We start from the raw sequence: 23221 nt of genomic DNA, 5'->3' as shown, positions 1-23221 counted from the left end.
TCTACCAGGCTTCTCCATCCACGGGATTTTCCAAGCAAGAGTACTGGAGTGGGGTGCCATTGCCTTCTCCTCACTGATCATTAGGAAAATGTAAATAAAAACTATAATGAGTTATGACCTCACACTCATTAGGATGGCTTCTGTCAGAAAAACAGACAACAACTAATACTGGCAAGGATATGGAGAAATTGGAACCATGGTTCATGGTGATAACTGGAGAATTATTGTTTAATAGGTATAGGGTTTCAGTTTTACAGGATAAAAAGAGGTATGGGAATGGATTGTGGTGTCTAAAACCACTGAACTACACACCAAAAAATGAATAAGATGGTAAATTTTATGTTACAAGTATTTTAGCACAATTTTTAAAAATTGAAAAAGAACGTTGTCAAAAATCTAGATATGTTCTGTTTGCAGTTTCCCAGCATGTCATAACATTTCTCTCTACTATTATTTCATCCATGTTATCCTGTCTTCCTGAGTCCTTGGTCATCAGTCCTCCCCAGCTGTTCCTAGTCATTCTATAAAACTCAAGTGTCAGGAAGATTTTTTTTAACACCCCTAGACCAGTGTTTCTCAAACTTTAATGGGCATCTAAATCATCAAAGGATCATGAAAATGTACATTCTTATTTATTCAGTCTTGTGTGGGGCCTGAAAGTTTGCCTTTCTTTTTTCCTTTTTTTTTAATTGGCATTTTTAAGAAGCTCCCAAGTGAGTTAGGTAGTGCAATCCATGGAACATACTTGAGTGGGGAAGATTTAGAATAGCAATTCTCAGACTTTTAATCTTAGGACCACTGTATGCTTTTTAAAATTATTAAGGACCTAATTGAGCTTCTGTTTATATTAATTATATATAGCATGTCTGTCATGTTAGAAAATAAAATTGAGAAATATAAAATATGTATTTAATCCCTTTAAATCACAATATTAATTCCATTACATGTTAATATAATAACATATTTTTATGAAAAATAAGTATTCCAAGAAAAATCTTCTATATTTTTACAATATCTCTTTAATATTTGGCTCCACTTTGTCAGAAATGAAGGCAACTAGCAGAAAATTTGTAAGCACATATTTGAACTCAACACCATCAATCAAATGGGTATACTGGGTATCTATAGACTACTTTATCCAATAACCAGCAGAATATACATTCTATTCAAGTCCACATGAAACATTCACCAAGATAAACCACACTCTGGGCTAGAAAACACCTCAACAAATTTTAAAAGAAATCATACAATATTTGCTCTCAGATCACAGTGGAATTAAACTAGAAACCAATAACAGAAAATCCCTAAGAAGTTTTTGATTAAATAACACAATCCTAATTAATCTCAAGATAAATTAAACAATATTCTTAGCTAAATGAAAATGAAAACCAAACATCAAAATTTGTGGGATGCAGCAAAAGCACTATTTCAAAAGGAAATTTAGAGCATTTAATGCATCTATTAGGAAAGACAAAAGATCTAAAATCAGTCACCTAAGTTTCCACATTAGGAAACTAGAAAAAGAAGAGGAAATTAAATCCAAAGTTAATAAAGAAAATAAATAATAAAAATAAGAGCAGAAATCAATAAAATTGAAAACGGAAATCAATAAAGGAAATCAATGAAACCAAAACTGTTTCTTTGAAAAAAAACAATAAAATCAATAAACCTCTAAGCCAGGTTAACAAAGAAAAAAAGAGGACACAAATTATTAACATAAGAAATGAAAGAAGGGACATCACTACAGATCTCATTGACATTACAGAATAATAAAAGAATAATATGAATAACTCTATGCCCACATATTTGATAACCTGGATGAAATGAACCAATTCCTTGAAAAAAGCAATCTGCCAAAACTCAGACAAAAAGAAACAGACAATATGAATAGGTCTATATCTATTAAAGAAATTTAATCAATAATTAATAACCTTCCAAAACAGAAAGCACTAGGCTCAGATGGGTTTACTGTTGAATTCTTATAAACACTTAAGAAAGAAATTATGCCAGTTCTCTCAGTCTTTTTCAGAAGAGCAGCAGAATAGATGCTAACTCATCCTATGAGACCAGCCTTACTCTCATTACCAAGACCAGAGAAAGACATTATCAGAAAAAAAAAACCTGATCAATAGCGCTCATGAACATAGATGCAAAAACTCCTCAATGAAATATTAGTAAATAGAATTTAACAATGTATAAAAAAGAATTATATACTGAGTGACATTTATCACATATGCAAGGCTAATTCAACAGTTGAAAATCAATTAATGTGGACTTCCCTGGTGGTATAGTGGATAAGAATCTGCCTGCCCATGCAGGGGGCATGGATTCAATTCCTGGTCCAGGAAAATTCTGCAGGCTGCAGGGCAATTAAGCCTGTGTGCCACAACTACAGAGCCCACGCTCTAGAACCCACAAACCACAACTATTGATGTAGCAAAACTACTGAGCCCCAAGTTCTAGGTCCCATGAGTCACAACTACTAAACCTGAATGCCTCAACTACTGAAACCTGCATGCCTAGAGCCTGTGCTCTGCAATAAGAGAAGCTACTGCGACTGAGAAGCTAGTGTACTGCAATGAAGAGTAGCCCCTGCTCATGGCAACTAGAAAAAGCCCTGGGACAGCAACAGAGACCCAATGCAACCAAAAATTAAATTAAAAAAAGAATGAGGGAAAACCCAATTAATAAAAATAAATTAATGTAATCCATTACATTACAATCTTAACAGTCTAAAGAAGAAAAATCACATGATCATATCAATAGATACAGAAAAACTATTTGATAAAAATCCAACACTCAAAAGAAAGAAAGGAAAAATCCAACACTCATACATGATAAATACTCTCAGCAAACTAGAACTAGAGGAGAACTTTCTTGATAGTATAAAGAATACTACAAAAAACCTACAGTAGCATTTACTGAATGGGGAGATTCCAACATTGGTAAGATTTTCCACTGAGATAAGCAACAAAGAAAGGATGTACCCTCTTACCACTGCTATTCAGCATTGTCCTGGAAGTCCTAGTTAATGCAGTAAGACAAGAAAAGAAAATGAAAGCTATTTAAGTTGAGAAAGAGGAAATCAAGCTGACTTTGTTAATAGAAGACATGATCATCTCTATAGAAAATCTAAAAGAATCAACAGAAATAACAAAAACCCCTCCTGGAACTAATAAGTGATTATAGTAAGATTGACCCCTCCTGGAGTAACATTGGAGGATACAGTGTTGATATACAACAATCAATTACTTTTCTATATAACCAGCAATGAACAAGTAAAGTTTGAAATTAAAAATACAATATCACTTACATTCAGTTCAGTTCAGTTCAGTCGCTCAGTCGTGTCTTTGCAACCCCATGAACCGCAGCACGCCAGGTCTCCCTGTCCATCACCAGCTCCTGGAGTTTACCCAAACTCATGTCCATTGAGTCGGTGATGCCATCCAACCATCTCATCCTCTGTTGTCCCCTTCTCCTCCTGCCCTCAATCTTTCCAGCATCAGGGTCTTTTCCAATGTGTCAGCTCTTCACATCAGGTGGCCAAAGTACTGGAGTTTCAGCTTCAGCATCAATCCTTCCAATGAACACCCAGGACTGTCTCCTTTAGGATGGACTGGTTGGATCTCCTTGCAGTCTAAGGGATTCTCAAGAGTCTTCTCCAACACCACAGTTCAAAAGCATCAATTCTTTGGCACTCAGCTTTCTTCAGTCCAACTCTCACATCCATACATGACTACTGGAAAAACCATAGCCTTGACTAGACAGAGCTTTGTTGACAAAGTAGTGTCTCTGCTTCTTAATATGCTGTCTAGGTTGGTCATAACTTTCCTTCCAAGGAGTAAGTGTCTTTTCATTTCACGGCTGCAGTCACCATCTGCAGTGATTTGGGAGCCCCAGAAAATGAAGTCTGCCACTGTTTCCACTGTTTCCCCATCTATTTGCCATGAAGTGAGAGAACTGGATGCCATGATCTTAGTTTTCTGAATGTTGAGCTTTAAGCCAACTTTTTCACTCTCCTCTTTAACTTTCACCAAGAGGCTCTTTAGTTCTTCTTCACTTTCTGCCATAAGGGTGGTGTCATATGCATATCTGAGGTTATTGATATTTCCCCTGGCAATCTTGCTTCCTAAGGCCCACTTGACTTCACATTCCAGGATGTCTGGCTCTAGGTCAGTGATCACACCATTGTGATTGTCTAGGTCGTGAAGATCTTTTTTGTTTAGTTCTTCTATGTATTCTTGCCACCTCTTCCTAACATCTTCGGCTTCTGTTAGGTCCATACCATTTCTGTCCTTTATTGAGCCCATCTTTGCATAAAATGTTCCCTTGGTATCTCTAATTTTCTTGAAGAGATCTCTAGTCTTTCCCATTCTATTGTTTTCCTCTATTTCTTTGCATTGATCACTGAGGAAGGCTTTCTTATCTCTCCTTGCTATTCTTTGGAACTCTGCATTCAAATGCGTATATCTTTCCTTTTCTCCTTTGCTTTTTGCTTCTCTTCTTTTCACAGCTATTTGTAAGGCCTCCTCAGATAGCCATTTTGCTTTTTTGCATTTCTTTTTCTTGGGGATGGTCTTGATCCCTGTCTCCTGTATCAAAATACTTAGATACATATCTAATAGAATATATACAGATCTATATGAGAAAAACTATGAAATTCTGAATAATGAAATCTAAGTAAATAGAGAGATATCCACATTCATGGATAGGAAGACTCAATATTGTCCAGATGTCAGTTCTTCTCAAGTTGATCTGTCAATTCAATGAATCCCAATCAAAATTCCAGCAAGCTATTTTAAGGTTATCAGAAAACTGATTCTAAAATTTTTATGAAGCAGCAAAAGACCCCTTTTTTAAAAAAAATGGGCCAAACACCTCACCAGTTAAAATATACAGATGGCAAATAAGCACATGAAAGGAAAATTTCAGGGAAATGGGAATTAAACAATGAGATACTACTACATACCTATTAAAATGGCCCAAACACTGTCAACACCAAAAACTGGTGAGGATATGGAACAATAGGAATACTCCTTCTTTGCTGGTGGTACAGCCACTTTGGAAGACAATTTGGTAGTGTCTTACAAACTGAATGTACTTTTACCATATAATCCAGCAACTGTGCTCCTTGATATTAGCCAAATTACTTGAAAACAAGTTCACATAAAAACCTGCAAACACATTGTTTGAGGGAATGTAAAATGGTACAGCTACTGTGGAAAAGCAGTCTGAGTTACTCAAAAAATTAGACATAGAATTACCATATGATCCAGCAATTTCACTCTTGGTGTATAATCAAATAATTAAAATGAGGATCTTGAAAAGATATTTGTACATCCATGTTCACAGCAGGATTATAGCATCTAAAATGTGGAAGCAACCCAATTGTCCATCAATGAATGAATAGATAAGCAAAATGTGATACATACATACAATGTAATATTATTCAGCTTTAAAAAAGAAGGAAATTCTACAATATGCTATACCAGGATGAACCTCGAAGACATTATGCTAAGTGAAATAACCCAGTCACAAAGTACAAATGCTGTGTGATTATACTTATATAAAATACTTACAGCAGTCAAAATCAGAGACAGAAAGTAGGATGGTGGTTGTCAGTAGCTGAGGGAAGGGGAAAAAGAAGAATTATTGTTTAATGGATAGTTTTGGTTTTACAAGATGAAAAGTGTTCTGGAGATGGATGCTGGTGACGGTCGCAAAATATTATGAACATATTTAACATTGAACTTTACACTTAAAATGGTTAAGGTGGTAATTTTATGTTGTGTATTTTACTACAATAAAAATAATTGGGAAAAAGACTCCTATACACAGATGTTTATAGTAGATTTATCCATAATTGCCAAAACTTGGAAGCAACTAAAATGTCCTTCAGTGGATAAATGAATAAATAAACTGTGGGATAGCTAGACAGTGGAATATTATTCAGTGATAAAAAGAAATCATCAAGGCATGAATAGAAACAGAGGAATCTTAGTTTTCACTTAAGTGAAAGAAGCCAATGTGAAAAGACTACATGCTGTAAGATTCTAAATATATGACATTTTGAAAAAAATCAAACCATGGAGACTGCTCAGACATCAGTGGTTGCCAAAGGAGGAATGAATAGGCTGAGTACAGAAGAGTTTTAGGGCAGCGAAACTATTCTGTATGATGCTATAACGGTATATACACGTAATTATATATTTGTCTAAACCCACAGAATGTACAACACCATGAGTGAACCCTAACATAAGCAAGCATTTTGTGTGATAGCTTACCAGTTTAACAAATGTTTGGGACTTCCCTGGTGGTCCAGTGGTTAAGAATCTGCCCACCAATGCAGGGAACATGGGTTCAATCCCTGGTCTGGGAAGCTTCACATGCTGCAGAGTAACTAAGCCCATGGTCCACAGCTACTCAGCCCATTCACCTAGAGTTTGTGCTGTGTAACAACAGAAGCCACTGCAAGGAGAAGCCCGTGCACCATAACTAGAAAGACCCCACTCACTACAACTAGAGAAAGCACACTCGCAGCAATGAAGACTCAGTGCAGCCAAAAATAAACAAATAAGCTGGTCTAGTGCAGGGTGTTGATAATGGGGGAAGCTATGCATGTATGGGGGCAGGGGGTTATGGTAAATCTCTGTGCCTTCTGCTCAGTTTTTTGGTGTGAACCTAAAACTGGTCTAAAAAAAGTATATATAAAGAAAATCTGGTTCAACAGAAGATACTAGATTTTCATATCTGCTTCTGCATTAGATATCCTGAAGTCAGAGAAAACAAGAATCAGACAAAGCAGTGAAGGCATATTTTATTCAGTACCTATTGCAATAGGAGACAAAAGACTCAGTATAGAATTGGACTTCACTCTGTATTATACAAAAAGGACAAGTGGGAATTTATAGGCAAGGAACAGGGTGGGAGACAGTGGATGGAAAATTACAAAGAGGAAACATCAGGGATAAAAGGGAATTCTGGCTAAAAACATTGATAGGATTTCTGCTAAAGGCAGGCCAAGGTGGTCAGATACTAAGGGAGGGGGACTCTGGCTAAACTAATTCAACTAGATTCTTGCTAAAACTGAAATAAGTAGGTCAAGCACAAAGCCCAAAGTTAGAGCCTTGAGGCCTTAGAGGAGCCTGACTAGAGCTGGGTTTAGAGGAGTCTTTGTCACTTCAATAGTGTTGGTTACTTTTTTTATTTAAAATTGTTTTGTGATTAGATCACCCTTTCTGGTATACAGGATACTTCCCAAGTGTTCCCTTCTAAAACTAGATTAGGAAGAAAGATCATTGAATAGCTACTTCCTTACAAAAGTAGACATGGATGCTATAGGCATTGAAGATAAGTCTTCTCCCATTCTCTTGTTTTTATACACTGAGAAAGATTATCAGAACGAAAAATGACGTAGTTCCCTCTGCCAACTTAATAGAGGCAACTGGTATATAATTTAAATACTGGCTTTACCCCCTGAGTAGCCATGTGAAGCCATATTTCTATTCCTGTAAAACAGGAATGTTAACATCAATCTTTCAAGACTCAGGCTAATAAATGGAAGTTATGATTTCATTCATTCTTACATATATATTAAGATATACACACATCTATGTATATACATAGAAATTATGTTAAACTATTCACATAAATAGATGTATATAATATAATATAGTAATGGATCCCATTTATTTTATATTGTTACATATATTTCAACTAAATGAAATCAAGGGCAGCTATATGAAGAAAGTAGCACCTAAGGACAGTCTTAAAAGATAGTTGGATTTCAACAAAAGGGAACAGCATGGCAGGGGATCAGAAGTGGAAAAGCATAGTGAAAACTGAGGGCATGGTAAGTATTATGATGTGGCTGGAGTATAGGATGCCTGGTTGGAGTCAAGAGTCATATAGGTGGGATGGGGAAGGAAGTGGGAGGGAGTTTCAAGAGGGAGGTGACTCATGTATACCTATGGCTGATTCATGTTGATGTTTGACAGAAACCAACACAATTCTATAAAGCAATTATCCTTCAATTAAAAAATAAATTTAAAATAAAAAAAGTCATATTGGAGATCAGGATGGGACCAAATGGTTCAAGGCCTTAATGTCATGCCAAATTTCTGAGCCACAAGTCTATGAATGCTCACTGATCACATTTTTCATGGCAGTAGTGTGGAGAATGTATTGATGGTGCCGAGGCAAGGGCTTCATTAAGAAGTTGTCACAACAGTTCAGAGGGGACCAGAAAAATGGCAATAAGAGAAAAGAGGAAAATACCTGAAAATTTCCTTCCAAATAATCCAATAATTTTATTTGTCCAAGCCACAGAATTAAGCAATGATTCTTGGGGATGTGTGAAAGATTCTGATAACAAACATGGCATTACAGATACACCTATTCAGGTGGGAGCCATTAACAAGAAAAAAGGTAAGTCTTGGAAAAGAGGGAAAATAGCAAAATAGCAATATCACCTTTAATGTGTGATATGAGTGTATTCAAATAAAATATGTGATTTTATAGAACAGGGACTTCAAAGTTACAGCACTTAGGACGTGCCATTTTTACACAGTTCTACTTCCAAGAATCCTTTCTGATCCTCACCCAGTGCTCTAATTACTCCCTCCTGTGCCCTCTAGAAACCTGTCCTGGGGGTGGCAGAAGACCTCACTGTTTACATATCTTCCTAGCTGGATTCTGGGCTCCATCAAGAATAAGCCAGATTTCCTTAGTGCCTTGGAGAAGGAAATGGCAACCCACTCCAGTACTCTTGCCTAGAAAATCCCATGGACGGAGAAGCCTGGTGCAGGCTACTGTCCATGGGGGTTGCAAAGAGTGGGACAGGACTGAGCGACTTCACTTTCACTTTCCTTAGTGCCTAATATAGAGTCTGGTGGAAAAAAAATTAGTAAATGAAGAATGAAAAAAAGACAATCAAGACCCTCTTTTCCTCTCGTTGAATGAATGAATATTAGAACATTCTCATCTTTCTTATTTCCTCCCTCTACATACATTGCCTCTTGAGCTCTTTGTTATTTCAGTTAAGAAGAAAGCCTACTCTGCCTCAGGCAATGTGCCAGGCCTGGTACAGAGGAGGGGCAGATTCAGCTTGATCTGGCTGTGACAGAGACTCACAGGGACTCAGGAACTGAGTGCTCAGGGACTGTGAGCACAGAGGAGGTAACTAACCCAGACAGGAGGGTTAGAGGACAGGCTTCCCAGTAGAATCAAAGTTGAGTCCAGGAAGGACAAGTGGGGATATAGTTTGATGGAAAGTATAAGGTCAGGAGTGGGGAGAAGTGAGTTTATGTCAGAGAAACATTATGGGTAAAGGCCTCAGCCAGAGGGAATAGTTTTCTAGATTAACTGAAAACTGAAAACTATTTAGACATGCTAGAGTTTAGAATATGTGAGGGAACAAGGCCACAAATGAGACTGGGGAGGTAGCCAGATTAGTAAATTATTTAAGAATTAATACTTCAGTCATAACAGTATTGGGAAGTTTTTAATGAATGTTTTAAAAGGCTTGAATTCCTCCTACAGGAATGACATGATCAGATTTACATTTTAAAAAGATAACTGTACAAATAGTAAATTGAATGGGGGCAATGGCGAACGCAGGGGAAATAGTTCAAAGTATTACAGCAGAGAAATGATGGTAGCTTGTACTATGGTGTTGAGAATAGAAATAAATAGAATAATCGGTAGAAGAATTCTTCTGACCGTGATGTAGGAGGATTGGAAAGTGACTGGGGAGGTAGTGAGTTTGGACTTTATTCCGAAGGGATAGACCCTTTAATATTTTAATCATGGGAGTGATCCATTCAGATATGGGTTTAAAAATAGATTACTTGGCAGAAGGTAGCGAGAAGACTGTCAAAATAACGCACAGGTAAGAGCTGAGACAAGCGAAGAGGGAGCAGTTCGCGTGGGGAGAAACCGAAGACCCGAAAGAGGTATCAGAATCGCGTCCCAGGCTGTCAGGGAAGCAGAAACTGACGCAGCCCCAGAAACAGCTGCTGGGGACGGGGGAGGGGCTGGGGGGTGGCAAAGGAGCCGGGAGCACAGCCGGAGCTACCCACGCCTCCCAGCGCTGGGGGCGGGACCAGGGCACGCACGGCGGCGTGACGCAGGGCCGCAGCTGGCCTCGTTCTGGCCGCCGCCGCCGCTGCGAAGCGGAGTAGGATGAGGCCCGCGGCTGCGGCTCCGGCGTCGGCGGGGCCAGCAGCAGCAGCTGAGGCAGCAGCTGAGGGAGCCGCGACGGCTGCGCCCCCCGCTCCTGACCTGGATTAGGCCCAGCAGCTCCGTGGCCGCCGCCGCCCCGCGGGGGGGCGGGGTGGGGAAGTGCTTCGTCTCCCCGCCCCCCCCCCCCCCACTGCCGCCGCCTCAGAGGAGGCAACCGCCGCGACCCCGGGAAACCCGCGGCCCAGCCTTAAGCCCTCAGCCCCAGGGACTGGCATGAGCTGCCCTTCGGCGGCGCCGGGGGCCGGGGGAGCCGCTGCCGCCTGAACCCCGGCCTGCCGCCCGACCCCACCTCGCTGACCGAGGCTGACCGCGGAGCGTGCGAACGACCCCGCCACTGCTTTCTTCCTCCCCCAGATCACACACCCCAGCCCCAGAAGATGGGGAACTGCCTCAAGTCCCCCACTTCGGATGACATCTCCCTGCTTCACGAGTCTCAGTCCGACCGGGCCAGCTTTGGCGAGGGGACGGAGCCGGATCAGGAGCCGCCGCCGCCATATCAGGTAGGGGAGGGTGTGTGTTGGGGAAGGGGGGTGCGAGGAGTAGAGGCGGCTCTGGCGGAGATTGTGGGGGCTTCGGGGCTGTCTGTCACTGTCCCTGGCCTCGGCAACACCTGGCCTGAGAGGCACTGACTCCCTTAGGGCTGGGTTTAAGTGTGATTGCTCCCGTCGTCAGTATAGGGGGAATCCTTCACCTCCCTTCGAGCTGTGTGGGGATGGTACTTCTGTCCTTGAGTTCTGGGATTCGAGTGTGTGATTATATCCCCTTGACCAGTGACTGGTGGCTAGATTGTGGAGTTCGGAAGTGATGTTTTCTTGCCTTTATATGTGAATTGTGAGGTTCGAAGATGATTTCCTCGTCACCGGCTGGATTATGGGTTCTGGATAAGTGGTTAACCTACCCCCACTACTCCACCCCACCCCCCCGCCACACATACATCCCATTTATACTTTGAAGTGTGATCCTCCTCTCCTCCCTCTAGTCTGTCTGTATTCGTTGAATTTAGTAGGCGTTCATTTCTTCCTGTGCTTGGGAGATTTTCAAGTAGTGATTTTGGTTCCAGCAACATGGAGTTGCTTCTTTACATACATAGGTATACATACATATGTGTGTGTGTGTTTATATTAATTGTAGGACACAGCTTAGCGACTGAACAGCAACAACAGTCTTAATTCTGAACCCCTCCTCTTTTTGCTCCACCCCTGTGACACACCTTTTAAACGCGCTGATTTAAGAGAACTTGATTATCTTGAACTTTGGAAACCTTTAAACCTTACTTGAGAAATACCTTCTGTTACTCATGGTTCTCCCTATGTGTCAAAGACTTGTCTTCTAAATAGCTTCACTTCTTTTTGTACAGCAATCAGCAGCTCCAGATGTCCTTACACGATTTGTAAAGAGCTGAAGACCTCTTTAGAAAACTCAAAATAGATATGTAGACGTTATAATCCATAATATATGTATAAACCTTTCCTCTACTTTTTCAAGATGTTGATTAAAAACTTTACCAGAAGTACTTGGATAGTTAAGTGGCTTAATTTTTTTTCCTGATTGGGGTTTAATTTTCTAACTGGGCAGTCTCCTTTGTTGTTTCATGTGGTGACATCATTATCTAGTGTTATTCTTTTCTCATTCCTATGTAAATCCGTGTCTCACCACACCAGAAAAACCTGATCACAAATGCTGGTTTTCTGAATAAAACCCATCAGGGGCCTTTCATATATGCTGGTAAAGTCCAGTCTTTTCATGTGGCTTACAGAAGACTCCATGATTTATCCCTCACATTCATATTCCAGGCCTGTCAAACACAACAGCTTATTCACACCTCTCTGCCTTAGCTCCAGTTGCTCTCTCTGCAACCCTTCCCCCAAGGTCAGCAGGTGAGCGTGTAATCCTCTTTGAGGACTCAGCTGAGCTGTATCTGAAGTTCCTAAATTCCCCTCCCTTTCTTCCTGAATCAATCACTCCCTTCTTTGTGTCTCCCATGAAGGAAGTGTCCGCACTTTCAAAAGTAACGCGTAGAACACTTATATGTCGTCCTTGTTAAGTTAGGTGTGTGTCTCATTCTTGAGGCATTTCCCTCCTCCTCCAGTATAAGCTGAATGCAGGTAGGAACTCTGTTTCCTGTTTGTTGTATCCACAACATCTGGCTTCATAGTAGCTGCTGAGTAACTGGAATAAGGGAAAACTCTAAGCCCTTGAGAACAGGGACTACCACCAGTGCTTAGTGCAGTTTCTGGCACATAAACACTTAAATGTTGAGTGAATTAATGAATTTAAATGGAGTATTGTTATGTAAGTTTACACACCCATTTCTTCCGAAGAATTGTCACAGGAGAAGTCTCTTTAAAAATCCAAACCAAATCTAAGTGCTTTCCTGAGTCTTTGAAGCAAGTAAATTCTTTGACTCTTACTTTCCTTCAAATTTCACTCTTGATTTCCTTCATAAATGTTATAGGACAATGTGCTTATTTCCATTTCATGAAAAACATTTTTTAGAGGTATGAGTTTTTATTTCAAAATCTCCTGTATTCCTTAGTCCTCTTCTAAGCAAGTAAAATACCTTCAACTTATTGTACTCTTTCTCTTAAATACATGTATATCTTATACATTGTTAAGAATAACTTATTTAGAATTTATGGAGATTGTATTCAATATTTGCCTTTTCCAGGAGGATAAGATAATAGAGGGTTTTTTTGGTATCATGTAGGAACGTCTTTTTGAAACATGTTATTTGTGACAATGGGAGTTTTTCATGGTTGCCTTTTCCTGAAATGAACAACCCAGACATTGATAGGCAACTTTGGTATCAATTTGAAGAAAGTAATTTCTTAAAGAAAGTTGTATAAAAATAGAAACTTTTGTAGAAATTTGTCTTACCTGAAGGAACTGAAATGTTTTAGGAATGTAAAATGTGTTAAGAATGTAAAATTCACATAGTCTGAGAAACACCAATCCAAGATAAATAATTTATACTTTGAATGAACAGAAGTAACTTATTTTTTCTTCAAAAATGGTATATAATTGATAGCTATAGAAATACTGGCTTATTTCTTTAAAGAATAGTTTCAGCTACAAAAGGATATTTTAAAAATTCAGAGAATAACTGATTGTAAAGGAACACATTTGGTATTCTGCAGTGAGTAGTTAAAAGATGTGTGTACATGTATATGCCAAGAGCTCTATAATAAACTTCAGTAAGATCCAGTTATTTCCTATTAGCAGGATCTGAGATTTGTTTTATCTATTTATGCTTGAAAGTAAGCATAAACAAACTGTGGTCAAGTTTATGGAAAATACATATTTCTCTCCTGGGTTTCTTTGTAGCCTCCTCACTGGTCTCCCTGCATTCACCCTTGCTCTCCCTTTAATCTATATTTAATCTATCATCCAGATTGTTTCTGGTAAAACAGATCATGACACTCTACCAAACTTTCTGTGAATCCTCATTTCATTCAAAGTAAAATCCAGATTCCTTAGTGTCCCCTAAACCCTACATGATCTATACTCTCTGCCTGCATACATAGCTCTCTTTATATCTACTACTACTCTACCCGTGCTGGCTTCTCTTTAACCTCTCTGGCCTCTTTGTTCTAGGATACACCAGAACCTTTGCCATGGTTGATTTCTGTGCCTTGAGTACTTTTCCCCCAGGTATCATCATGGCTGACTCCCTTCCCTTCAAGTTTTTACTCAAGTTGTGACAGCTTCTTAAATCCTCTCTGACCACCCATTTAAAATTGCACTTACCTTAGCACTCTGCTAAACTTACCCTGTTCTGTTATTTTCCCATAGCATTTATCATTTTCTAACATTATTTATTATTAACTGTTTCTCCCGCTGGTGATAAACTCCATGAAGAAAAGGGAGTTTTTAAAAAAATTGTGGTTTCCCAAGTACCTAGAATAGTGCTGGGACATAATAGGCACTGTTACTGGTTGAAAACTGGATTTCCTTTAAATGAATTAATGTATTTATTTTGAGGCAAGTGCAGTTGAATGTCTTATAAAAATTATGCATATTCCTAGTGCATTTTTCCTTTATTGTGGGTCATTTTTAAGAAACCAATCCTAAAAATATAGTCCCAATAATACTAAATATAGTAATTGGTTTAAAATAATCATTAATAAAATAGTGTAATTTTTTTCAACCCTTTGTAATCTTAACAAAATGTTTGTTTTATGAGAAAGAATGTGAATTCTTGTCCTTAAAGAAATGTGAGATAAGAGGTTAGAGCTTTTCTTGAATTAGAAGATAAAAAACAAGAAATTTGACATCCCTTCTACTCTTTAAGGAAGGAATTTTTTAAAAGAATACAAAAGAAATCTACTCATCAAGGACAGTCTTATAAGGGTTGTTAGAGGGAAGATAAGTCATGAAAGGCTGAGGAAAGGGCCAGGTAAGATAGCCCAGCCTTGGAAGGTGTAAGTGAACTAATTGAAAAACCACTAGTCACTCTAAGACCCCCGTTCCTCATAGGTTAATTCACTCTGTTAAAAAGTTAATATTCAGTGACTGTATTTTTATCTGAATAGGTATATATTTGCACAAAGTGCTGTCTCTCAGTTTTGCATCAGTTTATGTTCAGTAGTTTGAGATTTACTGATCTCTTACTTCTGCCCTGCACTTTGTGATTAATACATTTGAGATTTTGAAATCAGAAGAAAAATTATAATACAGCACTGAGTGTATCTGGTTTTGGAGTCAGATGGGTTTGAGTACATATCCTGGTTGTAGATGTAGAATATGTATGTAGAATATGAAGAGGGTTTATCAGATTATGTTATGTCTTGAGGAACTTCTTTCACAAATAACAAAACATAACATTTTGGATTTTTCAAACTGACTGAAAGTTCTTTTTTTAAGGCGTGGTCTCTCCTTTCTCTCGTTTAAAAATCGAGACTAAGAAAATACTTATTTTTAAGCTTTCGAACCTGTAATAAATAATACCTTGTTTTTTTGATATCTTTATGAAGTTACATTCAGGTAATTGAGGTTTTGAAGGGTTTTTTTTTGTATTATTATTTTTAATGTACTAGTGTTTTGTTTACCATTTTGCCGAAAATTACCTCAATGTATCTCACATATCTTACTCTTAATAAATTGTTTAACATATCTTACTCTTATTAATCAAATTGTTTGTGAGATTTTATCCCTCTCCTCTTAAAGTTCTACCTTTTCATTGAGGTGCAAATCAACTCCAACCTCTTTAATAAAGCTTCCACTTTTATTTTTCCCCTCTCTTGATTTCTTCCAGTACAGTACTTTTTTCTGTGTAATATTTATCTGGAAATCATATATTACCTTATTAATTAGTTCTTGATGCTTTAACATTTATTATTTTTCCAGATCACAGTTTTCTTAAAAGTGAGAATGATGTGTTCAGATTTTAAAAGTTTCTCGGTAGAGTGGAATGGCACCTTATACATTATAGACCTAGAACTCTGCCTTCTCCCTCTTGTACCATCACCACTGCAACTGAGGTCTTCATGATCTCTCACAATTTACTGTTTAATGTCTGCTCTTCTCCCCATTCATTTCATCCCTTGTTATTCAGTAGATTCTGTCCAAATCAGATTCCCTTGCCTCTTAATCCTTAATGATTTTTCATGACTCATCACTAAAGACCTGTCTTAGCATTCAGAGTTATAATCTGACTTCTTTTATACTTTCCCAGCTTTTTTAGTCTCATATGAAATTACAGGTGGCATAGTGGCAAAGAAACTGCCTGCCAATGCAGGAGATGCAAGAGATGAGGGTTCAGTCCCTGGGTCGGGAAGATCACCTGGAGAAGGAAATGGCAGCCCACTACAGTTTTGTTTTTGTTTTTGTTTTTGAAAGGAAAGAAAGTTTGCTTTATTTCACATGCTGGTATCTGGAGAGGTAGGGTGGCAGACATCTGTCCAAAGTCCAACTGCCCCCCCTCCGCCCCCCCCACACACACTCTCTAGTCTCTTGCTGGAAAGTTCTATGGACAGAGGAGCCTGGTGGGCTACAGTCCATGGAGTCTTCAAAGAGTCGGACAGAACTGAGCGACTGAACACACACACATACGCACATAAAAGCTGTACTCTAGTCAGACTGACATTGCTATATAATCTTTCGGGTTGGTCAAAAAATTCGTTCGGGTTTTTGAATGATGTTACAGAGAAATGTGAATGAACTTTTTGGCCAACCCAGTATATATGTATGTCTTCTGGTTCCCAGCATCTGCCTATGCTCATTGCCCAGAATACCCCTCTTAATCATTCTCCGTGTAAATTTTAGTTAGCAGTGTCCAGCTCAAATATTAGGAGTCTTTTTCTGATCTCCCCCAACATGAATAGAAGCTTCTTAATCTGAACTCACTTAGCACTTGTTTACCTTTCTTAGGACACTTTACTGTTCCTATTTGATTTTAATTCTTTATAACAATGTTACATCTCCCCTTCCAGAATCCGAGTCTGATGATTCATCTTTGCAAGAACTATTTTCACATAGCAGACACTCAAATACTCGAATAAATGTGAAAATCAGTTACTGTGTTTTTCTGTGTATATGAAGTTTTATGGTTGTTGACTTCTGTATCAATTGTTCCCAGAATCCTGTGCTTTAGTGTTTGGCTTTTATACTTTAGAGGGTTCTGCTATTTTTCTCTCCCATGTTAACTATTTTATCTGACTATATTCAGTTTTGTCCCATCACTTCTAATATATAAAGTGCATAAGCTTTAGGAAAGTTAATCTCTTTACATTTTTTTTCATTTGAGTTTGATCTGTGTTCATGTTGCCTCATCTTTTTTTTAAATAAGCAATTTATTTGTAACCATTGTTGCTGGAATTTTGTCTGTGCATGATCTCCCACTCTGGATGTCCTTTAATTAAGGCTGATTCTTTGCTATTAAGAATGTATGAGCACCTTTAAGATTAAGACAGTTTGTGTTAGAGTTTAATTCTAGGACTAATTATAGGGTAACTTGAGAAGATAGGGGTAATGAGTACTTGGTACAGAAGATCTGAGAACTTGGCTTTCTTAAAATATTTTTTAGTTAGTACTTTCTGGTATATATTTTTGTAAAATTTTGATCTTTAAAAAAATCTTAATACTTAAGATAGATTAGATTTTTTTTTTTAATGATCTTAATTTTATTTGGTTCCTTCTACATAGTATAAGTGTCACAGACTGGCTACTCTAGGTTCTCCCTGACTTTTTTCTTCAACTTACACCACTACTTTTTGTCTTCACTGTCTCAGCCAACTTCAGAACTTGTAGAAATGAGGAAGGGAGTAGAAAGAGGATGATGTAAATAAATACAATTTAAATTAGATGTTATATTTCTTTGTCATCTTGCTCCAAGCCATTTCTGAATATAATTATCTTCTATGTATTACCTTTCTTCAAGCAAAGAGTTAGGGATGATATAAAGAGTTAGGGGTGCTGTGTTTCTGTCCTGTATCGTAGATTATTTTAAAGACTGTAACAAATTCCCAGAGGTAGATTACTTGTTAGTAACTTTTAATATTGAATTTAACAAATACTTATGATATGGTTAACCTGCTCAATATTCAGGATTTTTGCACTTGTGATATAAATGAAATTAAGAGTGAGATGGTAAAAATACCAAAGACTCAGAGTGGAAATATAAATACAAGATGTGAAGAAAAGCAAGCATATAGATAGGCAAAGTGTATGTGTTTTTAATGGCAAAAGAGATTGCTACATGCAATTGAAAAGTAAAGTGATAAGGGAGAACTAAATATATTTTCTGCTCTTGGGGAATCTGGCTGACCTTTTGGTTTTGATATTCAATTTGACTTTGTGATATGTTGCTTTTGAAGTCTTTGAAGAGTTCCTTTTTGTAACCAATTAAAAATATTTTGAGTTCATTTTAATGTGAATGCACATATACCTATCTTTTAATTAAATAGCAAACCTGGAGTGTGCTCCCAGGGGCAGTTGAGCAATTATCTTGTTACTTAATCCAGAGAGCATACAATAAGGTAAATAAGGGATCTGAAAGCATGGGAATGAAGAAAGCAATCCTCCAGATATATTAGTTCCTAAATTTATTAAAACTTTTTGAATTCTTATAAAGCTAACTGACTTTAAGAAGAATGAGACTTTTATAATTGTCCCAGTTAAAATTGCACATGATTTTGTATAACAATTTAATTATTATATTTGTGGAAAAAAGCAGTTTACCATAAACTGAGTAGCAAGGCTTTATGGTTAAAAACCAAGACACTTGATACCTCATTTCTTCTACCAGTCAGTAGGTGTTTGTTGGGCACCAAGACAAAAGGAAAAATGAGTTTTTTACCCCTAAAGAGCTACTACTTTAAGGAGACAAGATTAATGTATATACATGAAGCATTTATTCAGTGTGAAACAGTATAATCAAGTATTAAATTGTTTCAGACTTTTTAAGTTGGAGGATCGATTTATAATACAGAGCAGTGAATCACAAAATAACTCTTTAGCTTCTGAAGATATCAAATGATGAACATCAGTATAAAAAATGAATAAAAGAGAAGAACTGCCCTGATTAAATTATGAGTTGGGGAGCTTGGAGCCAGAAGAATAATCAGTAGGTGGTGAGCATGAATTTAGAGGGAGTTGTATAGTCTTGTACAGTTAAAGTATAACAAGTGTGTGTAAAACCTTTTTATTGTTTATATATAATACAATAAAGACTATATCTTCAATGGTGTAAATAACAATCCCTTAGCTACATAACCTAGTGAACTGGCATTGCAGGCAGATTCCTTACCGTCTGAGCCACCAGGGAAGCCCTTACATATTATAACCACCATCAGAATATAGCCAATATCCAACCCCCCAGAAGGCTCCCTCATATCCCTCCAGCATACAATGCCCCTTCTCCAAAGGTAGCCACTGTTCTGACCTCTTAACACTTTATATTGTTTTTACCCAATTTTGAACTTAAATAATTTGTTCAGCATTGTTTGTGAAATTCAGTTATGTTGTTTCATATTCGTGGGAGCAGCTCATTATTTTTTGTTGCTGTACAGGATTCAGTTGAATAAATACACTTTTTTAATGTAGATAATTTTTAAAAAAATCTTCATTGAATTTGTTACAATATTGCTTCTGTTTTTTATATTTTGGTTTTTTGGTCCCAAGGCATGTGGTTATAGCTCCCTGACCGGACGTTGAACCCATTGGAAAAAGTCTTAACCATTGGACCACCAGAAAGTGAAAGTCTCTCAGTTGTGTCCGATTCTTCGGGACCCCATGGACTTTACAGTCCATGGAATTCTCCAGGCCAGAATACTGGAGTGGGTAGCCTTTCCCTTCTCCAGGGGATCTTCCCAACCCAGGGATCGAACCCAGATCTCCTGCATTGCAGGCAGATTTTTTACCAGCTGAGCCACCAGGGAAATCCCTAAATATACTTTTAAAATCCATGTTACTATTTGATGTATATTTGGGTTGTGTTAGTTTTTGGCTGTATGAATGTGCTATGAACATTTAAAAAATATATACATAAATACCTCTTTGTATATATTCAGCAGTAGAAATGTTGGGTATTGGAACAGATATGAATTTAGTTTTTCCCACAATATTGTATTACAGAAATTTCAAAAATAAAGAGAAGTTGACAAAATTGTTTGGACACCCATATTCCTACCAGTTAGTCTGTAGTTAACATTTTGCTGAATTTGTTTTAACATACATCCAACCCCTTTATCAATCCATCCTATTTTGGGATGCATTTTAAAATAAGTTGCCAAAGTGGTTTCACCGGTTTACACTCCTGTCAGCTGTGTATGAGAGTTCTATTTGCTCTATATCCTTACCAGCACTTGGTATTGTCAGTCAAGCTTTTCTTTTGGAGTTAATAAGTCTGTAGAAGTGTTTCATTGTAGTTTTAATTTGTATTTCCCCAATGAGAAGTGCAGGCTTCCCTGGTGGCTCAGCGGTAAAGAATTCGCCTGCCAATGAATGTCTTCCCTGGGTCAGGAAGATCCCGTGGAGAAGGAAATGGCATCCCACTCCAGTGTTCTTGCCTGGGAAATCCCAGGGACAGAGGAGCCTGGAGAGCTAGAGTCCGTGGGGTTGCAAAGAGTCAAACATGACTTAGCACCTAAACAACATGAGAAGTACATACCAATATGCATATTAACATGTGGTCTTCTGTTGCTGGCCTCTTACTTACTGTTTTCAAGAGTCATCTGTATGAATCCTGTGATATATATCAGGACTTCATTCCTTTTTATTGTGAAGTATTTCATTGCATGGATCAACCACATTTTGTTTAGCCATTCATCATTGATGAATATTTGCACTTCCATTTTTTGGCTCTGATGAATGCTTTTATAAACGTTTGAATTAAAGTTTTTATACAGATATGTCTTTATATCTCTTGGTTTATACACTTCCTAGTAGAATTGCTGTGTCATATAATTCCATGTTTAACCTTTTGAGGGACTGCCAGACTTTTCCTGAACACCTGTAGTATGGTTTTACATTCCCACCAGCAGTGCACAAGGGTTCCAATTTCTGCACATCAGCACCAAAACTTGTTATCTGCTTTTTGCTTTGTTTTTAAATGGCCACTCTAATGACTATGAAGTGATATCTCATTGTGGTTTTGCTTGCATTTCTGTAAAAGCTAATGTTGAGCATCTTTTTGTATGCTTCTAGGCCATTTATATATCTTTGGAGAAATGTCTATTCAGATCCTTGATCCATTTTTAATCAAACTGTCTTTTTGTTACTGAGTTGTCAAGAGTTCTTTATATATTCTGATCCCTTGTCAGATATGAAATTGCAAGTTTTATCCTGTTTTGTGGATTATCTTTTCACTTTTTTAAAAATTAATGTTTATTGGAGTATAGTTGATTTGCAATGTTGTGTTCGTTTCTGCTGTACAGCAAAGTGAATCAGTCATACATGTACATAACATTCACTCCTTTTTAGATATTTTTCCCATAGAGGTTGTTACAGAGTATTGAGTAGAGTTCTCTGTGCTGTACTGCTGCTACTGCTGCTAAGTCGCTTCAGTCGTGTCCAACTCTGCAACCCCATAGACGGCAGCCCACCAGGCTCCCCCGTCCCTGGGATTCTCCAGGCAAAAACACTGGAGTGGGTTGCCATTTCCTTATCCAACTCATGAAAGTGAAAAGTGGAAGTGAAATCGCTGTCATGTCCAACCCTCAGCGACCCCATAGACTGCAGCCTTCCAGGCTTCTCCATCCATGAGATTTTCCAGGCAAGAGTACTGGAGTGGGCTGCCATTGCTTTCTCCTCTGTGCTGTACAGTAGGTCCTTATTAATTATCTGTTTTATGTATGCTGCTAAGTCATGTCGTCTAGTCAAGGCTATGGTTTTTCCTGTGGTCATGTATGGATGTGAGAGTTGGACTGTGAAGAAGGCTGAGCGCCAAAGATTGATGGTTTTGAACTGTGGTGTTGGAGAAGACTCTTGAGAGTCCCTTGGACTGCAAGGAGATCCAACCAGTCCATTCTGAAGGAGATCAGCCCTGGGATTTCTTTGGAAGGAACGATGCTAAAGCTGAAACTCCAGTACTTTGGCCACCTCATGCGAAGAGTTGACTCTTTGGAAAAGACTCTGATGCTGGGAGGGATTGGGGGCAGGAGGAGAAGGGGGCGACAGAGGATGAGATGGCTGGATGGCATCACTGACTCGATGGACGTGAGTCTGGGTGAACTCTGGGAATTGGTGATGGACAGGGAGGCCTGGCGTGCTGCGATTCATGGGGTCGCAGAGAGTCGGACACGACTGAGCGACTGAACTGAACTGAACTGAAGTCACGTCGGTCGTGTCCGACTCTGTGCGACCCCATAGATGGCAGCCCACCAGGCTCCCCCGTCCCTGGGATTCTCCAGGCAAGATCACTGGAGTGGGTGCCATTTCCTTCTCCAATGCATGAAAGTGAAAAGTGAAAGTGAAGTCGCTCAGTCGCGTAGTCGCGTTCGGCTCTTAGCGACCCCATGGACTGCAGCCCACCAGGCTCTTCCGTCCATGGGATTTTCCAGGCAAGAGTACTGGAGTGGGTCACCAGTGCCTTCTCCAAATTTTATGTATAGTAGTGTGTATATGTCAATTCCAATTTCCAAATTTATCCCTTCCCCCACTTCTCCCCTGGTAGCTATAAGTTTGTTTTTTTATATCTGTGAGTCTGTTTCTGTTTTGTAAATAAGTTCGTTTGTACCGTGTTATTTTTATATTCCACATACAAGCAATATGATATGCTATTTTGTCTTTCTTTACTCAGTATGACCATCTCTAGGTCCATCCATGTTGCTGCAATGGCATTATTTTCATTCTTTATGACTGAATAATATTCCATGGTATGCATATACCACTTCTGTATCCATTTTTTTGTCCATAGACATTTATTTTGCTTCCATGTCCTGGCTATGTAAGTAGTGCTACAGTAAACGTTGGAGTGCATGTATCTTTCCGAACAATGCTTTCTCCAGACATATACCATATGATTGTGGGATCATATGGTAGCTCTGTTTTTAGTCAAGGAACCTTATTCAGTTGTCCACAGTGGCTTTATCAATGTACATTCCCACCAACAGTGTAGGAGGCTCCCTTTTCTCCATACTCACTCTGAAATTTACCGTTTATAGGGTTTTTTGATGATGTCCATTCTGATCGACAGAATGTGGTCTACTGGAGAAGGGAATGGCAAACCACTTCAGTATTCTTGCCTTGAGAACCCCATGAACAGTATGAAAAGGCAAAATGATAGGAAAGAGAAACTGAAAGAAACTCCCCAGGTCAGTAGGTGCCCAATATACTACTGCAGATCAGTGGAGAAATAACTCCAGAAAGAATGAAGGGATGGAGCCAAAGCAAAAACAATACCCAGCTTTGGATGTGACTGGTGATAGAAGCAAGGTTCGATGCTGTGAAGAGCAATATTGCATAGGAACCTGAAATGTCAGGTCCATGAATCAAGGCAAATTGGAAGTGGTCAAACAAGAGATGGCAAGAGTGAATGTTG

At 38.5% G+C, this 23221-nt stretch overlaps 1 protein-coding gene across 1 annotated transcript in view; it reads left to right on the top strand.

Moving 5' to 3' along the window:
- The first annotated feature begins 10091 nt into the window (after nucleotides 1-10091).
- RNF11 (ring finger protein 11) overlaps nucleotides 10092-23221 on the top strand; it is a 47423-nt gene continuing 34293 nt past the window's right edge. The window contains exon 1 of the mRNA XM_027537298.1: nucleotides 10092-10742. Coding sequence (XP_027393099.1) covers nucleotides 10620-10742 — 123 coding nt within the window. The 5' untranslated portion in view covers nucleotides 10092-10619. The remainder of the gene's footprint in view (nucleotides 10743-23221) is intronic.

The sequence above is a fragment of the Bos indicus x Bos taurus genome, chromosome 3 (genome assembly GCF_003369695.1).
Source record: "Bos indicus x Bos taurus breed Angus x Brahman F1 hybrid chromosome 3, Bos_hybrid_MaternalHap_v2.0, whole genome shotgun sequence".
Classification (NCBI taxonomy): domain Eukaryota; kingdom Metazoa; phylum Chordata; class Mammalia; order Artiodactyla; family Bovidae; genus Bos; species Bos indicus x Bos taurus.
The sequence above is the reverse complement of the archived record's forward strand: the minus strand, read 5'-3'. Positions and strand labels throughout refer to the sequence as shown.